The following is a 21495-nucleotide window of genomic DNA, read 5'->3' as shown; positions in this document are numbered from 1 at the left end:
CTCTCATTTGTACTTCACAGTTCGACATTCAAACGATCGAGCCACATTCATCATAAACACAATCATCTCCTTTGAGTACCTTTGCCCGTATAGCTTGATAGCGATTCCTCACTTATATTCTCACAAATATAGTTGAAGTTGTCGAACCCAGTAGAGAAGATTTTGAACTTTGCAGTGAATTAAGCAAGATTGTCTTCAGGTTCTAGAACCCTAGGCCGAGAAGTGTTCCTTTTTTTACTACAGTTGCTCAGGTGTAGAAGCTGTTAGCAGTGCAATCAATACCACCACTACTTCATCTATTTTACTCGGCCAACCAAGCTCGTTCGCAAGTTGGCATACCCACATTTACAAAAACGATGTAGTTAGCTCAATAGTTGCTCGACTTACATGCAGCGTAGGCTTTGCATTTTTACGGTCAACACTTTCTTTTTTTATTTCGAGTATCTTATTTACTTTACATAATCTTGTCATGTTATATCCAATGATTTAGTTCGTAAGTAACTGTTGATAACATCAACTAATTGTGACCGATGCGTAGTATATATCATCGGACTTGTTAGTTCAATCTTATTCATTCATTAGCTCTGCAAATAAAACAACATGTCTACTTAAGCACTAATAAGACGACCCTAATCTCTATAAGGAATCAAAAGATTAATGGATTAAATAAAACAAAAACGTGATAGGTGGTTGAGAGTCATCGGAAGAAAAGATGTTTAAGATTCTTCATGTCCTCCTACATATTCATACATCAGTTTATAGTCGGTTGTTTCTATACAACAACATTATATTTACATTAGGCACTAGGCAGGTGAAGTGAGGTAAGCTAACTCATACAATGAGTTATTCATAACAAATATGATATTAAATTTGTGTGATTAAAAGGAAGACAAATTAAAATTTCTTACTTACAAATAAAAAAAATACAACTAAACTGTAATGTTAAATAAGTTTGGTCAAAAATCAAAGAGCAGAAAATGGCGTAAATAATAGAGATATGCAATCTGATTCTCTTTTAGAGACACAATCTCATATTTTGCAGGCGGGTATGTGACAAAGAGCACGTGATGAACAAAATCTTTAATCACATTTTGTGAACCATATAATTATTTGCTCTTTTTATTAAGAAAAATTAAAAACATTAGTATGGACAAGAAACTTTTCAAATTGATTCCTACTGATTGGATAAAATAAATTGGAACAAAATATTAAAAGATCTTGATTGGTTTTAAGATAAATAAGTAGAGACAAGACCACAATATGATGCCTCTCTATTTCTGTAGCAATGGGTAAATAATATAGGTTCCAAATCATGTGCTTAAGAAAATCTGGTCGACCTCATTTATACATTAATGCAATTATCTTTTTTTTTTTTTTTTTTTTTTTTTCAAATGAGATTAGTGGGTGGCTTCGCCACGACAATCCATCTTTCCGGGAGCTAGAAAGACTCACAGAGGCATTTCAGCCTTCCCCTGACCACCATTGTGTGATTTACAAGCACCAAAAATCGAACCTAAGACGTGCCATGTGAAATACGAGTCTAAAATTCATTCCCACCCATGGTTATGTTAGTTTTGTCTTGCTAATTTATGAGGCTCGCATTTATCTGTTATCATAGACGTTAAGAATCAGAGAATAAGATAATAAACTTACTAGGTAAATTTACTGACATTGTGTTTGGTCATGCACCAAGTAAAATACTCTAATATGTTGTGCAAAAAAATTTGAAAGAAAATGGAAAACACTATAACATGATGTAATAGATGTTATTTTTCAATATACAAGCAATATTCTACGACAAACTCATCTAAACTATAACTAAAAGGATTCGAACTCAAGAAGAGAGAACACTGCTTTGTAGATGATGTCATAGATGTTATTTAATTGAATTGCGACACTATTTTTCTCCAACTCGGGTTTTATCCCACTCAGGTAAGGTTCTAATGAAGGTAAAGAATAGTAGAATAATTGGCTTCTTGCGGACAAATTAGACTTTGCCATACGTAAAGAAAAACATTTTTTGTTTTATAGTTTTAATATGGTGTATTTGTAAGTACTTTAGATTGTTACTTACAGTTAAGGGAATAACTTCTTGCATATAACGAGCTAACGGTGGTAAACAAACCTAAACCTCCCCACTGTGCTGTTGGAATCGAAGGATTTGAAGTTCATGATGTTTTCACAAGAGAATGAGGGTGGGCCTGCCTAATGGGTTTCATCGTTAAGAAGTATCCATTGAAGAAAGTGGACTATTCCAAGACTAACAAGAGGTTTGGATTCTTGGTAGGTCCGTTTGAGATTAAAATGCGGGCTGGATACATTAAGGCCCGTTCAAATCGAAGAGTGTACTTGGGCCACTTGAGAAAAAAATAAAAACCCGTATCGCTCAATGCCACGAAATACTGAAGTAAAATTACATAACTAGCTAGAAAAATGAAAAGAGTGATTTTTCTTTGTGAGCATATCACGATTAGACATATGTGTATAGTTAATTTCTAAGAGTTATCATTGACACTTTAAAAATAAAATTACTCGTTAACTAATAATTAAAGAATAAATAGATCTACTTAGTACTATAGTCTAGTGGTATTTCTCTTCATTTGTTAATAAGAGATCTTATGTGACAGCCCGTCCCAGAAACATTTTAACGCACGTGTGAAAGGACAATTTTGCCCCTAGTTTGATTTCTTTACGTTCATTTGTTGTTTTTGAGTTTGGTTGGCATGTTTGGAGCCACACACATCTTCCCACACACCACCACCTTTCTCCCTGTTTCTCTGCACCTGTCCCGAGCCCCATTCCTTTCCTCTTCCTTCGAAAACGTACGGACACACACACAAGCACACTAAACCTCCACAGATCGAAGAAACTAAACCCATATTCGAACTCGTGAAGCTTGTAGGAGCCCAACCTTACCATTTTCAGGTAAGAATATCAACGTTTTCACGTCGATTCCACGAAGTCCGATTTGGGGTACTATTCATGCAAACGTGATTTCTCACGTTTTAGGAAATTTGAAGCTCGTAGGTAGCTTGGTGAGGTCCCAAGGAGGCTCGGAGTAGTTCGTTTGAAGGAATTGGACGTCGGGATCACTGTATTCGAAGTTGGCCGGAGTTGGATCGTTTTGACAGGTGAGATTTCGTGGTTTTTAACCCTTGAAAGTAGTTTAATTGTGTTCCTCTAGTCCTAAGCTTCAATTTGGTACCAAGTTTGTCAAATTTGGGTGAAAAACGAACGAGATATTGAAGTTTGAAAATTTTCCAGTTTTCCGGCGCCGGCGATGGCGCCGGAGGTTCGCCGGAGAAGGAGACGAAATATTCCTGACGCCGTTAACGGAATCTGTCAAAACTAACGGAATATTCCTAACGGCGTCAGTTGACGCCATCAGCGTGCCAGGCACGTGCCTGCGCGTGGCCGGCGCGTGGGGGCGCATGCGGCGGTGAAATTTTTTTCTAAAAATTTGGGTGTGTTCCTGAGGTTGTGTAGAGCACGTTGGTATATTCATTTGTCTAATTTGAGCAATGTATGAGAAATTATTTCTAAAGGTTGGTTATGTGCTTTTAAATTGACGTTTTTGTAGTTGTTTCGCATATAGGTGACACCTATCCCGAAGACGAGCGTGGTCACTCGAGGCAGGGGGGCTACAACCCTTCTACATACCAGTGAGTGAGCTTTTGGTTTTCCGTATATACCTATATACATATATTTTCCCAGAAATTGAGTTTAAATCGTTAATTTCCATATGCCATGCATTATTGTATTGTTGGTCGTGCATCGTTGGTTGCATTATTATTCATATACATATTTATATGCATATATGGTGCCGTGGACGCACAGGTAAGTGCCAGGTAAGTGTTATGCATGTTTACTTTCAGTAGTGATACGAGATGTTTAGAGAGCTCATAACCTGCACCCCCGTTGTTAGTGCTCCCGCCCAGAGTAGGGCACAGTCCTTCACGTGATGTTCACCTCCCGCACCACACGCTCAGCTTGGATCCAAGTTAGGTGCACAGCCCTGTCGTACAGACCACTATAGGTGGTTCCGACTCGTAGGTAACCCGCGATTATTCGCCCAGCCTTCACGTGATCGTAGCACTAGAGCGTATATATGTATTACACCCAGGCCTGTCGTACAGACCACTTTAGGTGGTTCCGACTCGTGTGCAGGTTCAGATAGTGAGATTGAGATTTAAGCTCTAGATGCAGCCGTACAGGTCACTTTAGGTGACTCCGGCTACTAGATTATATGTTATTGATATGATTTATACCTGAGCACTTGCATTTCATTATGAGATTTTGGCATGGCATATTCTTAAGCATGTTTCGTATATATATACGTATATCTATTTTCTAGGAAGTATACAGATTTTACGGCGAGGGGTAAGAAAGTATTTATAAATGGTTTTCGAAAGCTTTGTTTTTGCCCACTCACGCTTTTGTTTTGCGCCCCTCCAGGTTCTAGTTGGTTAGCAGGTTCGGTGGTTTCCCAGAGGGCTTTCCGGCATTTCTGACAGACCCTCACCAGCGTAGGGCCACCTTCGGGTGTACTGTTGTCGTATCTTTTCCATCTGGACTGCTTTAGGCTTGCTCTGAACTAGGTGTTGCACTTATTAGTACTTATTGTAAAACCAGTTTTTATTTATTCGTACTACTTACATTACTATTTTATTAGCTTCTGCACTGTGCACATGGCTTCGTCACTTCCACGTGACGGCCAGCACGTCCTGATCTCGATCGGGGTGTGTCATCTTAGGTTCGATTCTCATCAAATATGAAAGACTGTTTTGAAGTAATAATAACAATTCTTTTTTATTCTTATTCTGATTTGCATATGTAACAACCTTTAACATGTTGGGAACAAGGACTTTACATGTACAATGATCACACAGTTACATTTCTGCACGCATGCTATATCTAAGAGTCCATGACACACAGGTCACTGACAACTTTCTAACAATACACTCATGCGTTTAACATAGTAAAATAATTTTTTCATACCTTTTTAGCTTTTCACAAAACTCCATATATTGATAGTTATTGGATTAAATAAATAAAAAGAAATCAACAGTCATAATTAAATAGGAGAATGTAAGAGGCTAAAAAGAGTGAAAATCATTGCCCGTAACATATTGTTCTAATATGTGAGGTCCTTGTATGGTTGTATCAATACTTAAATAGTGCATCAATACTTACCTAGTTGCATCAACACTTTGACATAACACTTGGGATTGTTTATAAGTACATTTAAAATGGTTGAAAGCGAAAATAGTAAAAATATTTTTTAAACCACTTTATATTAAGTACTTTCGGAACCTTAAAACATTGTTTCTAAAACCATTTTCAATTATTTTAAAAGCATTTTCAAACGAATTCATAAATTATTGCATCTAAACACTTCTTAAATCCCGACAATCTTAGTAGTAGCTTCCCCACCGCCCGCCCCGTCGTTCCCCCCCCCCCCCCCCCAAAAAAAAAAACCACCACCACCATTTTCATTACTTCAAATTCATTTCCTGATTTTTTTTCAAATTCAATTCCAGACCCACCTCACAAAATGTTCAGAAAAAATAAAAATTTATTTTTTTAGGAATTGGGGGAGACCAATTACTCAAAAATGGCTCTTAATGACGAAGTGACGGTTGCCATTGGAGTAGCACTACTAGTACAAAAAATCAAACTTAAATTGATTGACTACACCGTTGTGATGATACTCAATCTAATAATACAATATTACATAAAAAGCTATTATTAGCATTTTAAAAATTTTATTTTACGCTTCTTAAAAATGTAATTTTTTTTATTAATTATAAAAATTTAAAATACGAAATGAAATTTTTAGAGTACAAATAACAATTTCCTATTACATATTAAATTTTCTTTCATTTCACGTAGCATTATATTATAAAATTAAAACGTCGCTTTAATTGTGCACCTGCCCTTAACTTCTGAGATTTTTCAATGTGATCGGTATACGGAGTGATACATTACATGTCATTATACAAATAGTGGGATAAGTGTGCTTAAAAGTTAATAACTTAAAAAATAAAATTTCCCACAATTTATATTAAAACACGTGATATACTACTTATATTCCCGTTACAATTAAAATTTTGTACACGTGGAACCCCCATGACTCACTTTTCCTGGGAAGGGACACTTGTGCCACATGGCACGGCCTTCCCGCCGCTAAAATCATAATGTATGGACAATAATATATGGACCGTGGAACTTTCTATACTGGTTGCTCTCGTAACTCTGCCTTTTAGTGAATTTAGTTGGAAATACGGACCGTTGAAGCTCCTTTCTTGGGATCCATTCGCGGGTAAAAACGCACCCGCCTCTTCTTCTGACCAATCAAGGTCGGATCCCTCCAACTTACTTTCCGTTTCCATCCACCGTCTTCTTCTCCACCGCCCACGTCACTCTCCATCACAGCTTTCTACATCTTTCTCTCTCTAGAACTCTCTCTCTCATCTCTGATTCCCCATCACTTCTTCCCCACCCGAAAAATAAAAACCGAACTCCAGAGTTTTCAAAAAACCCGATTTCCGGTTCTTGTTTTTTCGAAAACCCAAAAACGATGAGCAGTCTGAGCTTGAATCTTCCCCACTATTCCGGCTTCACTCCCCGTTTCTCGCCCAGGCACGCTTTCCAGATCCGCGAGTTCCGCGTCTTCCGCCGCCGCAGACTCAAACTGGCCCCGCGAAGCCAGCTCGGAGGCGGAATCCCATTCCACGAATTCATTTCCCAATTCCCGTCCTCCAGTTCCCTGGAATTCATCGCTCCGGTTCTGGGGATCGTCTCCGGCGCCGCCCTCTTCCTCGCCAACAATTCGAATTCGAGTCCGGGTTCGAAACCCGTCGAGTGGAAATCCGACTCGGATATCGGGGAGTGGGTGCTGTTCACCAGTCCCACGCCATTTAACCGGTTCGTGCTGTTACGGTGTCCGTCGGTGTCGTTTCAAGGCAGCGAACTGCTAGAAGACGTGAACGAGAAGCTGGTGAAGGAGGACAGGCACTTCGTGCGGTTGAGCAGCGGCAGAATTCGTTTCTATTCGGGTAGCGAAGCGGGGAGTTTTTTGGAGGAGAAATTGGAGTATCAGAGACTTTGTATAAGTACGGACGACGGAGGAGTGATATCTTTGGATTGGCCGGCGAATTTGGATTTGAGAGAAGAGCATGGCTTGGATACCACCTTGGTTCTCGTGCCGGGCTCGTCAATGGGAAGCTTGGATTGGAGTGTCAGGTCGTTCGTGTGTGAAGCTCTCAGGCGAGGCTGCCTTCCGATTGTTATGAACCCGAGGGGCTGCGCCGGTTCGCCGCTCACCACTCCGCGGTATGTTAACTCTCTCAATCAATTCAAAACTTGGAATATTGGGTTATTTTCAGAAAATTTGATATCTTGGATTGAGTATTGCCCTTGTTGCATATAGCTAAGAAATGGGTCTGCATTTGTTTTGGGTTTTTTTTTTGGAAGGCTAGGATCATGTGTTTGTGAATTGAAGTTAAAAACTTGGAGCAGCCGTGGGCGGAGCCGCATTGGAGAGAACGGGTGTACTGCCCGTATGCACCCAAGTTCAATCCTCCTCATAATTTAGCTTAGTTCAAAGTAGAATATCACTTGTATCAAAAAGTTCAAAACTTGAACAAGGGGTTATGGTTGGAAATTCGGTATCTTGGATTTAGTATTGCCTTTGTTATATACAGTTAACAAAGTGCCTCTGGTTTTGTTGTGGATTTTTTTTTCTTTTCTGTTTGTGCTTTTTGGGAGAATCACAAAGTGGTGATCGTAGGGCTCATGGATGGAGCCAATGAAGACCCACTGGGGGTAGATGCCCCCACTCAAGCAATTCATTGTTAAGCTGTAGACTGCAGCTATATATTACACTTGTTACATTTGAAGAATGTATATGTATCTAACATCAAGCATACCCCCAATATCAAATATTGAGCAAAAATTCCATCATTTAAACAGTAAAACCCCTCTCCCGCTTAATATTTTTCTCTTCACTTTGCCACTTTTCATTACTACACTGAATTTTTCGTAACATTGAAATTGTGATATATCAGCGTTTGAAATCATCCCCATTATCATATTAGGTATAAGCGATACCATAATAAGGTTTTGTTAGTTGTTTTTTGGGTTTCCCCCATTAGAAGAAATTTCTAGCTCCATCCCTGGTAGGGCTACTTAAGTTACTTCATGTTATGTAGGTTATTTTCAGCTGCTGACAGCGATGATATCTCCACTGCTATACAGTTCATTACTAAGGCTAGGCCATGGACCACGTTGATGGGTGTTGGCTGGGGTTATGGTGCTAACATGTTGACAAAGTACCTGGCAGAAGCTGGGGAGAGCACACCGCTTACAGCTGCCACCTGCATTGACAATCCCTTTGACTTAGAGGAGGCCACTAGGTCCTCTCCTCATCAGATGGCTATTGACGAGAATCTCACTGATGGTCTCATAGATATTTTGAGATCTAACAAGGTGGATGACCAGCTTGAAACTTCTAGTATAGTGCAAGTGCATTCCATCTATTATGAAACAAATTGTTACTTAAAATTCTTAACGTGGTTTCCAACTATGTTCAACCATTTTGTTAACGTAACCTACCCCTTACTGCTAGAAATTATGCTATATGCATGCCTGGTTTTGTAGGAACTGTTTCAAGGAAAATCAAAAGGGTTTGATGTGGAACAAGCTCTTTCAGCAAAATCTGTTCGTGATTTCGACAAAGCAATCTCCATTGTATCTTATGGTTATGAGGCCATTGAGGATTTTTATTCCAAATCAAGTACAAGAGGTGTGATTGGGAATGTAAAGATCCCTGTCCTATTTATACAGGTACCTACATAGTTGTCAACTCAATGCAGTCTTCTTCAATATTGACAAGCTTGTTCATTTTATGCTCATATTATGTCAATTTATCAGAAAAACGATGGCTCAGCACCACTCTTCTCAGTTCCACGCAGTTTGATAGCAGAAAATCCATTCACAAGCCTACTTTTGTGTTCTTACTTGCCTTCTAGTGTTATGGATGGTGGTAGATCTGCAGTGTCTTGGTGCCAGCACTTAACAATTGAGGTAATTAATGAGTTTATTTCTCTTTGAGCTTGAATAATTTTTGTGTATCATTAAACCACCCCATGTTGAAGATTTTGATGGGATCTAAGTTTGCATTCTAATATTCTGATAAGAATGCATGTGGTATGTGCAGTGGCTCACAGCAGTAGAGCTTGGACTTTTGAAGGGCCGTCACCCTCTTCTTAAAGATGTAGACCTACCCATAGACCCTTCAGAAGGATTATCTCTTGTGGAAGGCAGACTGTCCAACAATAGTGGTGCCAAGCTGGTGGATCTTGCCCAGTCAGATTCCTTAAATGGAAATACCGCAGGTCCCGCAAACAGTATGCCTGAAGAAAATGATAATGCTGCTAGCTTTTGGGTAAGATCCAGAAAGGACTCTTTGAGAAAGTCAGAGGTCCAAAACACAGGGTTGCAGTGTGTGGAAAATGGTTCCCCGGATCAGACTAAATCTGATGATCAAGAATTGGTCAATGAGGAGGAAGTCAGTCCTGTAGGTGAAAAAGGTCAAGTGTTACAGACAGCAGAAGTTGTGATGAATATGCTAGATGTAACCATGCCTGATACTCTTACAGAAGAAAAGAAGAAGAAGGTGGTGCTCGAAATTGCAGTTTTACGCTATTGTTTACTTTTGTGGTTGTGTTAATGTTAATTTTATATGTTAATTTGGGTCTCTGGTCTTCTCTATGTTTGGTTCTGGTCCATCAGAATAAAATTGTGTACCCAATATGTATTTATCTCACATTTATGTGGTATATGGGCCCAGGTCTTAGCAGCAGTTGATCAAGGAGACACGCTGATGAAAGCTTTGCAAGATGCAGTGCCGGAAGATGTTCGTGGAAAGCTAACATCTGCTGTTTCTGGAGCTCTGCATACTCAAGGCACAAACCTAAAGTTTGATCAACTTTTGGGTATTGCTCGGATTCCTGACATGTCTTCAGGTCTAAAGTCAAAGATCGAAGACAAGGTCATGGGAACATCAAGTTCAGAAGGGGTACAGAAAGACAATCGTTCATCAGATCTGTTGAAAAAGGATGATCTGGTGGACAGCTCAACTAACAAACTACCTGATGCAAACAAGCGTCCAGGGGGATTAGAATCAGAGGATCCTCCCTCAGAGGGATCAGAAAAGATTTCAAATCTGGACCAGTCTCAATCGTTGAGCAGTCAGGAAAGTGATATTTCTGATTCTGTTGGAAAGGACACCAGCGAATCAGGAAATAATTCTTCCAAAGAAAAGGCTCCTGAAGATCTTTCCAATAGTGAAAAGTTTTTAAATCTAGACCAGTCTCAATCGTTGAGCAGTCAGGAAAGTGATATTTCTGATTCTGTTGGAAAGGACACTAGCCAATCAGGAAATGACAAGTCTTCCAAGGAAAAGGCTCCTGAAGATCTTTCCAATAGTGAAAAGGGTTCAGAACTAGAAACGACCCCTAACAATTCCAGCCAGGCTGAAATCGTTGGTGGTACTGAGGAAGCAATTGTTGAGGAGCAGAAAGACCAAGATGGTAGAATCACTCCGTTAGACACAAAGAAAGAGGAAGACAATGATAATCAAAAGAAGGATAATAAGAATGTGCAGCCCGTGGTGGACCAAAGTAAGAACTTCAGCGTTTCTGAGGCATTGAATGCATTGACAGGGATGGATGATAACACCCAAATGGCAGTCAACAATGTTTTTGGTGTTATAGAAAATATAATAACTCAAATGGAGGAGAGTTCACATGAAAGTGTAGTAAAAGAAGATGATTCTGTATCAGAGTCTGAATCTGCAAAGGACCATGTCAGTCATGTCAGTAGTCAAGAAGATTCAGAAGCAAGTAAGACTGACAAAAATGTACAGATGGATATGTTAAGCAATGTCCTTGTATCTGATCACCCTGAGAATGGTGCGGATTTGCAAAATGATGCACCAAATGGATGGGTAGAGAAGTCTAATCAAAGCCCCTCATCAGCTTATGGGATTGGTTTGAACAGTTCTCAGGGAAGTGATGCAGTTAACAGTGTAGGTGATGATAAAAATGAAAAGAAGGATCAACTAGTTGGTACAAATCTTCTTGCTGGAAGTGTAGACAAACTTAATCATGTAAAGAAGCCGCCGCTTTCTGTAACTTCAATTCCATATGGGGTGAATACTCTCGTTTCAAAGGTACCTGACGAATCACTTGATTTAGATTCAACCGCTGCTCTGTTGTTGGACTATTTTCCAGAAGAAGGTCAGTGGAAGCTCTTAGAACAACCGGGACAAGTTGAAAGTTCTGTTGGTAACGTTGCAACTCATAGGGGTGTTGACAGAAATATTCACACCCATTCTCCTGCAAAGGTAAATGGTAAAGTTATCGAACCATCATATGTAATATTAGATACAGAAAAGCATCAGGAACCAGTGAAAGAATATGAAACGGTGGAAAATATTGAGGGGAGAGTTGAAATTGGTGAAGAGAAAATAGAGGAGTTTATGCAATTTGTGAAAAATATTGTATTGCATACTTTGAAGATTGAAGTGGGTCGCAGAATAAGTGCGGATGACATGAAACGGATGGAACCCTATCTTTACAAAGAAATGGAAAAAGTGGCAAATGCAGTTTCATTTGATGTTGGACATGACAAGTATGCTCCATGTTTGGAAGTTGATTACCATAGTATTATTGACTGCACTACGGAAAAAGTTGGTACTCTCCATGGTGAGCATATAATAAGAGCCATATCATCTGCTGTTCAGGGCACTAGTCACTTGAGAAGAGTGCTGCCAGTTGGTGTTATAGTAGGCTCAAGCCTAGCGGCACTGAGAAAATATTTTGATGTGGTTACGATCCATAATTATGGTCGAATAGAAGCCCTGACGCTTAGTCGAGCAAAAGTATCTGGAAAAAAAGATCTGGGCAAGGCTAGTGGCACAGAGATTCACCACATGCCTGTTGATAAATCTGATCAAAATGCTAGCGTGGACAGTTCAGTTAACAGGGAAGGGGAAAAGACTGGGTTGAAGAATATCAACAACAGTGTTATGGTTGGTGCTGTTACAGCTGCCCTAGGGGCATCTGCATTGTTCGTGAAGCACCAGGTAATATGTTCATTTATTCAGACGTTTTTAGTTTTCTTAAAATGGTAGCTATACAAGTAGATGCCCATGCAAAATTGTTTTTAGGGATTTGTATTTCTTAAACTACTGTCCAACTTGGTAGTTACCAGACAGCATAGTGTTGTATTTGAGATTAACTTACAGAAAACTTCCTGTTTCTATTGAGGCAGCTGTATCATCATTATTCCCACTGCTTAACATGATCTTGTTCAAAATCAGTTACTTTGTATTTACCTTCTCTTTGGTGTTCTGTTATTGTTCTCAATACGAGAGCTGCCTAAGATGATGTCCATGTCACTATGTCAGATTCCATTGCCTTATCCTCTATTGTTTTGTTTATTTGATTTTGTTCTTTGTGATGACAAAAATCAGCTGACTTTATCTGTTTTTTTTATGTTGCTACTTATTATGCATATATACAAACACACAGGATTCGTCCAAAGGTGATGAAACTTCTGGCGAGAGTTTGTCCAAGTCATTGGTGAAAGGTAAAGGTCAGAAGGAGCCTGACAAGTTTGAAGAGGCTGAGAAAAACCAAAGTAACATTGTCACAAGTCTCGCTGAGAAAGCCATGTCAGTTGCTGCTCCTGTGGTACCCACCAAGGAAGGTGGTGAAGTGGATCAAGAAAGGTATTAGCACAAAACATATGTATTTCCAATATATAGAGACGTACCACTTCTTTCTTTTACTAATTTTGTAACCCCTTTGCAAATAGATTGGTCGCAATGTTGGCAGACTTGGGACAAAGGGGTGGCATGTTGAGGTTAGTTGGAAAAGCTGCTTTGCTTTGGGGTGGTCTACGTGGTGCGATGAGTTTGACCGATAAGCTTATCCAATTTCTTCATATAGCTGAGCGTCCCTTAATCCAGAGGTATTGTGTAGGTTAATTCTAATTACTGCTTTAGAAAAGAAAGAGAATCTTTATCTCGAAATTATTTAGAGTACAAATTTCTATGTTCAAGAAGTTAATCTTGCATGCCAATCCATATAGTTTACGACTATTAAGAGAGTTTCAAAGTGGAACTTTTATATGTATGTTGCATCATGCATTCGTAAAATCAGTGATCTGATTTCCCTTAGTTTGTTAAGTTCCTTTGGTTTGCATGGCGATCATTTTATTATGTACAAAAATTTGTTCTTGATTATTTTAGTTCCTGATATGTTCTTTTATCCTGATTTGCTTCTGTAGAATTTTTGGGTTTGTCGGTATGGTTCTTGTTTTGTGGTCGCCAATCATCATTCCACTACTTCCATCATTTTTGCAAAGCTGGGCAACCAATACATCATCTAGATTTGCTGAACTTGCTTGCATTGTTGGCCTCTACACTGCTTTTATGATACTTGTTGTGATATGGGGTAAAAGAATACGTGGATATGAAAATCCTCTTCACAGATATGGGCTAGATTTAACGTCATTTGCAAAGGTATGTGTTAGCTGAAATTGTGGACGTGTACTCTAAGATCATGCAAAATAAGATAGTGTTATTTACTTGCAGTTGTATGATTTTTCATCTCCTTGCTTGCAGTTAGGTGATTTTTTGAAGGGCTTGATTGGTGGAGTTGTCCTTGTTTTGTCAATACACTCTGTAAGCGCACTACTTGGCTGTGTGAATCTTGCCTGGCCTTCTACTCCGTCTTCTTTGGATGCTGTGGCACGGCTCAAAGTGTATACGCAAGGGCTTATGACGGTTGGTCAAGGAGTTGTAGTAGCTACTGGTATTGGTCTTGTGGAAGAATTGCTTTTCAGGGCATGGCTGCCCCAAGAAATTGCTGCAGATCTTGGATATCATCGAGGAATAATTATATCAGGACTTGTGTTCGCTTTATCCCAGAGGTTGCTTTCTATTCATTTTATTTTACTCATCGCCTCCTAGAACCAGTGCTTTCTTTTTGTCTTCTGTATGGTAACTGGAATCGATATTTGCTATACCTTTTAGCTTTTTAGGTGGCCTCAGTTTCTGCTATTGTTGTGCCATACACAAGATACGTGCAATGCAATACCGGAATCTTCTATATAATGCTTTCTGCTGACGACGTGCAAGACAAATCTAACAGTTCTTTATATTTCAATGGAATTTCAGGTCTCCGCTATCAGTACCAGGACTATGGCTTCTATCTTTGAGTTTAGCAGGTGCTCGGCAAAGAAGCGAAGGCAGCCTTGCGATTCCAATTGGGTTACGTGCAGGAATTATCGCTTCAAGTTTCATCATACAGAGAGGTGGCTTCCTAACCTACCGGGCTAACTTTCTTCCTTGGATTATGGGGACACAGCCATTCCAACCGTTTAGTGGGCTAATTGGTTTTGCAGTCACCTTAGTTTTAGCACTAGTTCTGTACCCTACGCAGCCTCTTCGTAAAGAGAATGTGGAAAGGACAATTGAAGAATTTAAAAAACAGCACGGTGGTGAATAGTGTGGCGGTCTTCTTGCTTACCGGTAGTGTTTGCCCGGATACTGATGCCTTGTAGCACAAACAGCCGCAGGTCACCGGAATCAAGTATGGGAGATTCAGAATGGAAATGTTGCTCAAAAGTTCAGAGTGCTTCATGTGACCTTTTCGTCGCCAATGCTACAACTCGCCAAGGCGATGGACGTGGTGTATATATTTGCGACCTCATACGCGCTGCAGGCAAATTTTGTAACTAGGTTTTTCCTGTACGTTACATTTGTAATTCCTGAGTATGTAAATTCATTCTTATTCCGATTCTATGTACGTAAACAAGAAATAAAAATGACAACCTGCCATTTTTTTGTAAATCTGCATTCGATCCTTACACGTAAGATCTAACCATTAATTTTCCGAACCAATTCCATACCACGAATGAAATTTTGTATTTACAGAATGGTTCTATGTAATTACAGAAATTGATTCAAATTGTTATGAACCATAAGAGAGTGGAATCCCAGTGGTCTGAATCCAATCACTTTCACCATGCAAAAACAAGCCAACTGTAAACTGCCTCACAATCTCCTCACTGCAATTCCTTTTATACCCTCCCCAATTTACCCTTTGCCTTGTGTCTGATCCAGGTCCAAAGTTCAAGTACTCAATGTACTCCACCGTGTCCACAGTGGTAAATTCATCCCACTTTGACCACCCCTGTGGGTGTATCAAGTCCCCCAGATAGCTCCTCATCACAACTGTCCTTGAGTAGTTCCTCCATGGCCTTCCCAAAAATGCTGTGATAGTTTGCCTCTCGGTCTTGTTGAATTCCGGCGCAGCCACAATGGTGCATTTCTGCAGTGAAATGCCGGTGTTCTGATTCGGGTCCGTTCTGCCTTGTGCAGTGATCATAACTTTCTGTCCGGGGATTGGTTTTCGGACAATCACCCTGCAGCGTTGGAAGACTGCAGCTGCATTACCAAAAATGAAATCAATCGTGCCTTCGATGATGCAGTTGCGGTAGAATTGGCGGAGTGAGTGGACGTAGAGGGTGTCTTGGTATGAACTGAAGTTGCAGCGGTAGAATGCAGAGTTTGAGGTCACTCTTGCAGCAACTGCCTGGAACTTTTCTGAGCCTGCTGTGTTGGTTATCGTCAGGTCCCTAGCTAGGAACTTGTCCCCGATTACAGCTGCAAAGACCGGAAACACAAAAAGGGTTTAACTTTCCATCAGCAAATCTCAGATAAACATCTCAAAAATGCCAAGAACACAACAGTTCAAATGATTTTCGGAGCCACGAAAATAAGACATACTTAAACCCTAGCTATGAACTTGTCCCTAATGACAGCTGCAAACATCGAAAACACGAAAAAGGTTAAACTTTCTTCAATCAAATTTCAGACACATGTAAAAAAAATTGCCAAGAACACGTCAAGATTAAATTAATTACTAATTTTTGGAACTGGAAAAATCTGGCATTCTTAAACCCTAGCCAAGAACTTGTCCTCAATTACAGCTGCAGCTATCCAAAAACACAAAAAGGCCTTAACTTTCTCATCATATTCCGCATACAAATAAAAAAAAATGCCAAGAACACACTTGAATCAAAACCAACTAATAATATTCGGAACCGAAAAAATGTGACATACTTAAAGTGGCTGTAGCAAAGGTGGAAAATCCATCTGCAAAGCTCTTAGACCCTGTGATTATGGTTGATTTCATCCCTTCTCCAACAAGCATGATATTAGACTTTACTCTGGCGATCTCTACAGTCTCATTGTAAACCCCGGAATTTATTCTAATTACAAATCTGTCCATGCTAAAATTAGGAGCCACCTTCAGAGCTTCACCAATGGTTTCATAATCTCCACTCCCATCGGCAGCAACAACAATGTCAGCCCTTATTCTTGGCACTAATCTCTGCATCAGATTTCGATCACCCGGCAGCATCCATTTCGGAAACCTCTTCTTCGATGATTTCTTGGTAGTACTGCTACTAACCCTCTTCTGCGAATTCAGAATCTGTTCTTGGTTTCTGATCATTGCCAAGCAATTACTCATCGACTCGGAAATCGGACTCAGCAGCCCTTGCAAGTGACCTTTGAGACCCTTTTGGTTTTCGGAGTCCAACTCCTCCAACTCAAAGAACCCATCAATGCAAGTGTTCTGATTCGTCATTGCAGCGCTCAGAAGGGTCTTGAGGTTGCCGTAAGACACACGCAAACCGTGCAAGTCTTCGATTGCCTGGCCTAGTTCGTAAAGGGTTTGGTCTAACATCTCCAAGCAATCTCTCAGCGCATTCCTTTCTTGGACATACAATTCTTGGAGCCTCAAAAGGGCTCTGATGCTCTGCTGGGTTGTTCCAATTGACGCTGCAGTTCGGTTGATGTTGGTCTCGAGGAAGTGGTGGAATGCGGTGAAGTGGTTGTGGGATGGGGCGGAGGCGAGGGCGGAGGAACAGAGAGATGGATGTAGAATGGCGGAGAAGGAAGACATTAGAAGCAGAGAGGTTAAGGAGGGAAAGAAGATGATGAGCTTGTTCATCTTCTTGATGCGGTTTCTTGATCGATACGTTTTGGAATTGGAGTTCATTTCTGTGTGGAGTTTAATTTCTACATCAAAGATTCAAAGTAATTAATGGCGCCGGTGTAATAGTAACAACGACAATTTGTCTGATAATATTTGTGTCGTTGGCCCATTTAATAGAAAAATTAAAGGAACTTTAACGAAAAACTTTCGGTACTGTTCAGTTTAATAAAAAATTATATTTTTACATTAAAATCAATCCTGATACTATTCATTTTATCCTTTATTTTGTCTTTATCGTTAAAACTTAAAATTTTGAAGTCATTTTCATTAGTTTATCTAAAAATGAATTTTTACACCTCAAAAGGTACGACTAATCTCAATGCTTCGTGCCTCGAATCTGAGATCATCCAAGATCAAAAAGCATACTTGGCTTAGAATACTACTGCAATTTCACTGTACCACTTGTCATAGTGTCATGGTTAATTTAATAATATTACTTTACTCATAAACACTAGATGAGCTTCTGTCAATTAGTACTATGGTGTAGTTGTAAATGACAGATCTGAGGTTCGATTTTCGCCAAAGAAGAAATTGAAGCATATTATTATTAACTCATTATAAGGCTCAGCCCATGTGGACAAGACCGAATAGACTTGTCCCTTTTGAACAATTTTAAGTGAATATGAGTAGATGTGTGTCATGATGATATGATAATCTTAGTTTTTCTGTTTACTTGATTACAATTTGCGATTACTATGGACGTAAACTGTGTTCGTTAGTAGCCTAGGAAAAATGATTTTCAAACTATTTTAAACTATTCTAATTTACGAAGTGAGAGATTCAATCAGTACTAATGCGGAAACGATGACCAACTAGTCTAACTCACCTAACTTATGATGAACTTTTGGTATTCCGAATTTACTTATTGATCCCCTATCTCTTTCCATCTTCGAATTTGGCTATCTTATAGAATTCTCTTTTAAAGTCATGTTTTGAGTTGTGCTTACAACTAGGTGTGGCAATTTTAAACAAGTTGACGAGTTAAATTCAAACGCGCTGGTTTACTAATCGTGTCATGTCAAAGTTACTAACCCTACATATTCAACCATCCATTTCTTCTAGATGTCACTAGGGAAATTACTTAGTCGTCAAGCAAGTTAAAATAAACAAAGAACAGACAAGCCAGATTGAGCTCAGAAACTTCAACTAAAAACGAAAGTGAATTAACAATACAAAATAAAGTTGATGATCAACGAGATCGAATTTTCTTCGAACTTTTCTCAACCAATGCTGCATCATTTTCTTGTTTTAATTTTCTTTTCGTAGACTTGTTGGCACACGCATATGCATGCTCCTGTTGAAAAAGATTAAAGTACAAAACTCTAACACAAGTGTAATTGGAGAGACAAAATAAGTAAACAAATTATTTGTATTAACTTACAAAATATTACAAACACAAACTCTCAAAGACACAGTTTAGAAGCTATGGCATTCTCTCACTTCCTAGAGACAAACTCTAGATCACTCACACTCCTCACAAGACCACTCTCACTTCTAAGTTAATTTCTTGCTTCTCTTCTTGGTTTTTCTTTTCTTTCTTAGTTGTGATTGTGGAGTGGATACTTCTACTTCACTAGGTCTATCTTCTTCTAATTGTTAGTACACGCCAGTTTGCCAAGGATTATGAAGCACTTATTGCTCGACATCGTCACCATCAAGTAAATCCTCAGACTCATCTAGACTCGATTGAATTTGAGCAGTTTACTCTCCTATTTTCTCGTGCAACTTATCTTCGATCTCTCTCAAGTCAGGCAACACCTCATTTCTGAGAACCAGCAAGAAGATTTTCAACGTCCCATTCTTCTTATATGGCCAGATATGTTACGACGTCCCAATCATCTTCACTTTTCTTCTTTAAGTTGGAAGTGGCAACATTACTCTCTGCATGCCTTTTGAACCAGCAATCCTTCACCTTGTGGCCCTTCTTTCCATAATTGTAGCGTTTTCCCTCAAACCTTTTATTGTTCTGGGACTGACTACAATTGTCATGATACGTTGGAACTCCCCCTTGATGAAAACTTCCTCCTTCTTGATGACATTTTACCTTGTCACCATTTCTCTTAGATCCTCTACCGACATGCTGCTTGAAGCTGCCTTTACTTTTGTTGGTGTAGAACGCTTCATCTTCACCTCTTGACAGGACCTCTCCCATTTGCTTTGCCAAAGCTTCTTGATCGGCAAACAATTTTTCAAACTCAACAAGTGATGGTTGGTTTGGCCATTCTTGTATAGAGGCAATAAAGCCTCCGTATTTGGGTCTCAACCCATGGATAATTATTCTTTTTATTATGGATTCTACAATTGCAGCACTAGGGTCTAATTCAAAATTTTCATGGCAAATAGACTTTATCTTGTGAAAGTACTGGGCAATCGTCATGTTCCTTTGGGCCACCGATAACAGCTCGTTCTTGAGAAGTTGTAGTCTTGTGTTGTTCTTTTTTGAACATAGTGTGGCAAAGGTGTTCCATGCTTCTTTTGGTGTTTTGGCTTTCCTTATGTGCTCCAACATCTCCTTTTCAATTGTGGTTTTCAAGACAATCATAGCCTTAACTGCCTTGATTTTCTACTTCCGCAGAGTGACACTGGTGACTTCTTCTGGCTATGTAACTTCATTACCGCTGACAACCTCCCAAAGATCTTGGCCTTGTAGGTAAAACTCCATGCATGTCAACCACGTGTTGTAATTTTTGTTGTTCAACTTCTTGATTGCTCCAACAACATGAAGATCGAACATCATGTCGACAAAACTACGATACACCGAACAAGATTAGCCAACAATCTTGTGAAGTACTAAACTTCTCACAATTCTCAAAAACTTCACTCGAGTCGGTCCTTGATCGTACTACTCTGATACCAATTGTTGAGGAAAAATTAAAGTGCACAACTCTAACACAAGTGTTGAAAAGAGAAAACAAGTAAACAAATTACTTATATTACACTCACAATATATTATAACACACAAACTCTCAAGACACAATTTAAAAGCTATGACAAACTCTCTCACTTTTTAGAACTCTCACTTCTAAATTATTTTCTTGCTTCTCTTCTTGGCTACTACTCTCTTACTTTCTTTGTTTGGTTCCTCCCTTCTTACTTTCTTACAACAACAAACAACCATTTATAGGTGAGCTTAAACCTGGCAATTTCTTACACGACTCGTTAACATGACACATAAACGACACGAAAATAACAGGTTTCAGGTCAACACGATAACTAATCGGGTCATTATCGGGTCACATGATAATAACCTGTTAATAATGAATCCTTAATAGGTTTACATGAGAGTGACACGTGGGTAAACTATTTCGACACGATAAGAAAAAATTTATTTTGATGATTTTAATTTTTTAAACTACTAAAAAAACTTACTATAAAATACAATATATATAATGAATATGTATATATTGTTTATTAATTATTATTCTATATAAATTTTAAAATTTAAGTTTTATTTATTTTTATAATATATTATAGGTAAAGATTGAGATTAAAAATCATAAAACACATTAAAAATAAAAATATCAAGTAATTTAAAAATACCAAACACATTAAAAAAATTATAATAATTAATTTATATGTGCGAAAAATATGAAAAAAAAAATAGGGTAAAGTACAAAAAACTATCTCAATTATTGGTGTCACGACACTTTCATACCTCATCTTATGAATTTGTATCAATGTTATACCTTCCATTAGCATGCCGTTAATTTGTCAGTTAAATGCTGACGTAGCTTGATCCAGAACCCACTAAAACTAAATAAAAAAATCATTTAATATTTTTAAATATTAAAATAATAAAGAAAAGTTAAAAAAACAAAAATACAAAACCTTTCATCCCTTCCTTCAACCAAAAAAAAATATTTTGAAAACCCATCAACCACCAACCCCACCCCCCCCCCCACCTCCCCGCGGCGAAGAGGAAGAAGAAGAAGGAGAAGAAGGAAGAAGAAGAAGAAAAAAAAAAAACCCAGATCCAGTTCGCCATGCTGATTCTGCGAGTGGAGAACTTGGGTGAGGAGAAAATGGGGGGAATAAGTGTGGATTTAAGGAGTGGGCTGTGTAGAGGAGGGAAAAGGGTGGGTGCGAGTTTGGGTGCGGGGGAAGACAATTGGTTTTTTTTTTTTTTTATAATTATTTTATTATTTTTTTTATTTCTCGGTTGCAGCAGATAGGAGGAAGAAGAGGAAAAAAGATGAAGATGGGGGAGAAGAGAGAGGCCCCCGGGGGGGGGGGGGGAAGGGACAAAGTTTGGTTGGTTTTTTTTTTTTTTTTTTTTTTGGGTTGCATCATGTAGGAAGAAGAGGAAGGGAGATGAAGATGACGGAGAAGAGAGAGGGCGCGTAGAGGGGAAGTT

General features: G+C 39.0%; 2 protein-coding genes across 3 annotated transcripts; one reads left to right on the top strand and one right to left on the bottom strand.

The window, feature by feature from the left end:
- The first annotated feature begins 6264 nt into the window (after positions 1-6264).
- LOC137747591 (uncharacterized) lies at positions 6265-14926 on the top strand. Of its 2 annotated transcripts, none has more exons than XM_068487725.2 (11): positions 6265-7335; positions 8214-8490; positions 8662-8847; positions 8935-9087; positions 9221-9679; positions 9854-12151; positions 12600-12799; positions 12886-13041; positions 13360-13594; positions 13697-14004; positions 14252-14926. In XM_068487725.2, exons 1-11 carry the CDS (start codon positions 6581-6583, stop codon positions 14580-14582), a joined length of 5358 nt encoding a protein of 1785 aa, XP_068343826.2. In that variant the 5' UTR covers positions 6265-6580; the 3' UTR covers positions 14583-14926. The 2 variants fall into 2 exon arrangements, with proteins under 2 accessions (XP_068343826.2, XP_068343827.2); XM_068487726.2 differs by having other exon boundaries at positions 6353-7335; positions 8260-8490.
- A 23-nt stretch (positions 14927-14949) lies between these two features.
- LOC137746808 (pectinesterase-like) lies at positions 14950-17151 on the bottom strand. The gene is made up of 2 exons (XM_068486816.2): positions 16202-17151; positions 14950-15742 (listed from the first exon to the last, which is right to left on the bottom strand). The coding sequence occupies exons 1-2, from the start codon at positions 17142-17144 to the stop codon at positions 15048-15050; spliced, it is 1638 nt and encodes a 545-aa protein (XP_068342917.2). The 5' UTR covers positions 17145-17151; the 3' UTR covers positions 14950-15047.
- Between the last annotated feature and the right edge of the window lie 4344 nt (positions 17152-21495).

The sequence above is a fragment of the Pyrus communis genome, chromosome 2, assembly GCF_041283825.1.
Source record: "Pyrus communis isolate YQ-2024b chromosome 2, ASM4128382v1, whole genome shotgun sequence".
NCBI lineage: Eukaryota > Viridiplantae > Streptophyta > Magnoliopsida > Rosales > Rosaceae > Pyrus > Pyrus communis.
The sequence above is the reverse complement of the archived record's forward strand: the minus strand, read 5'-3'. Positions and strand labels throughout refer to the sequence as shown.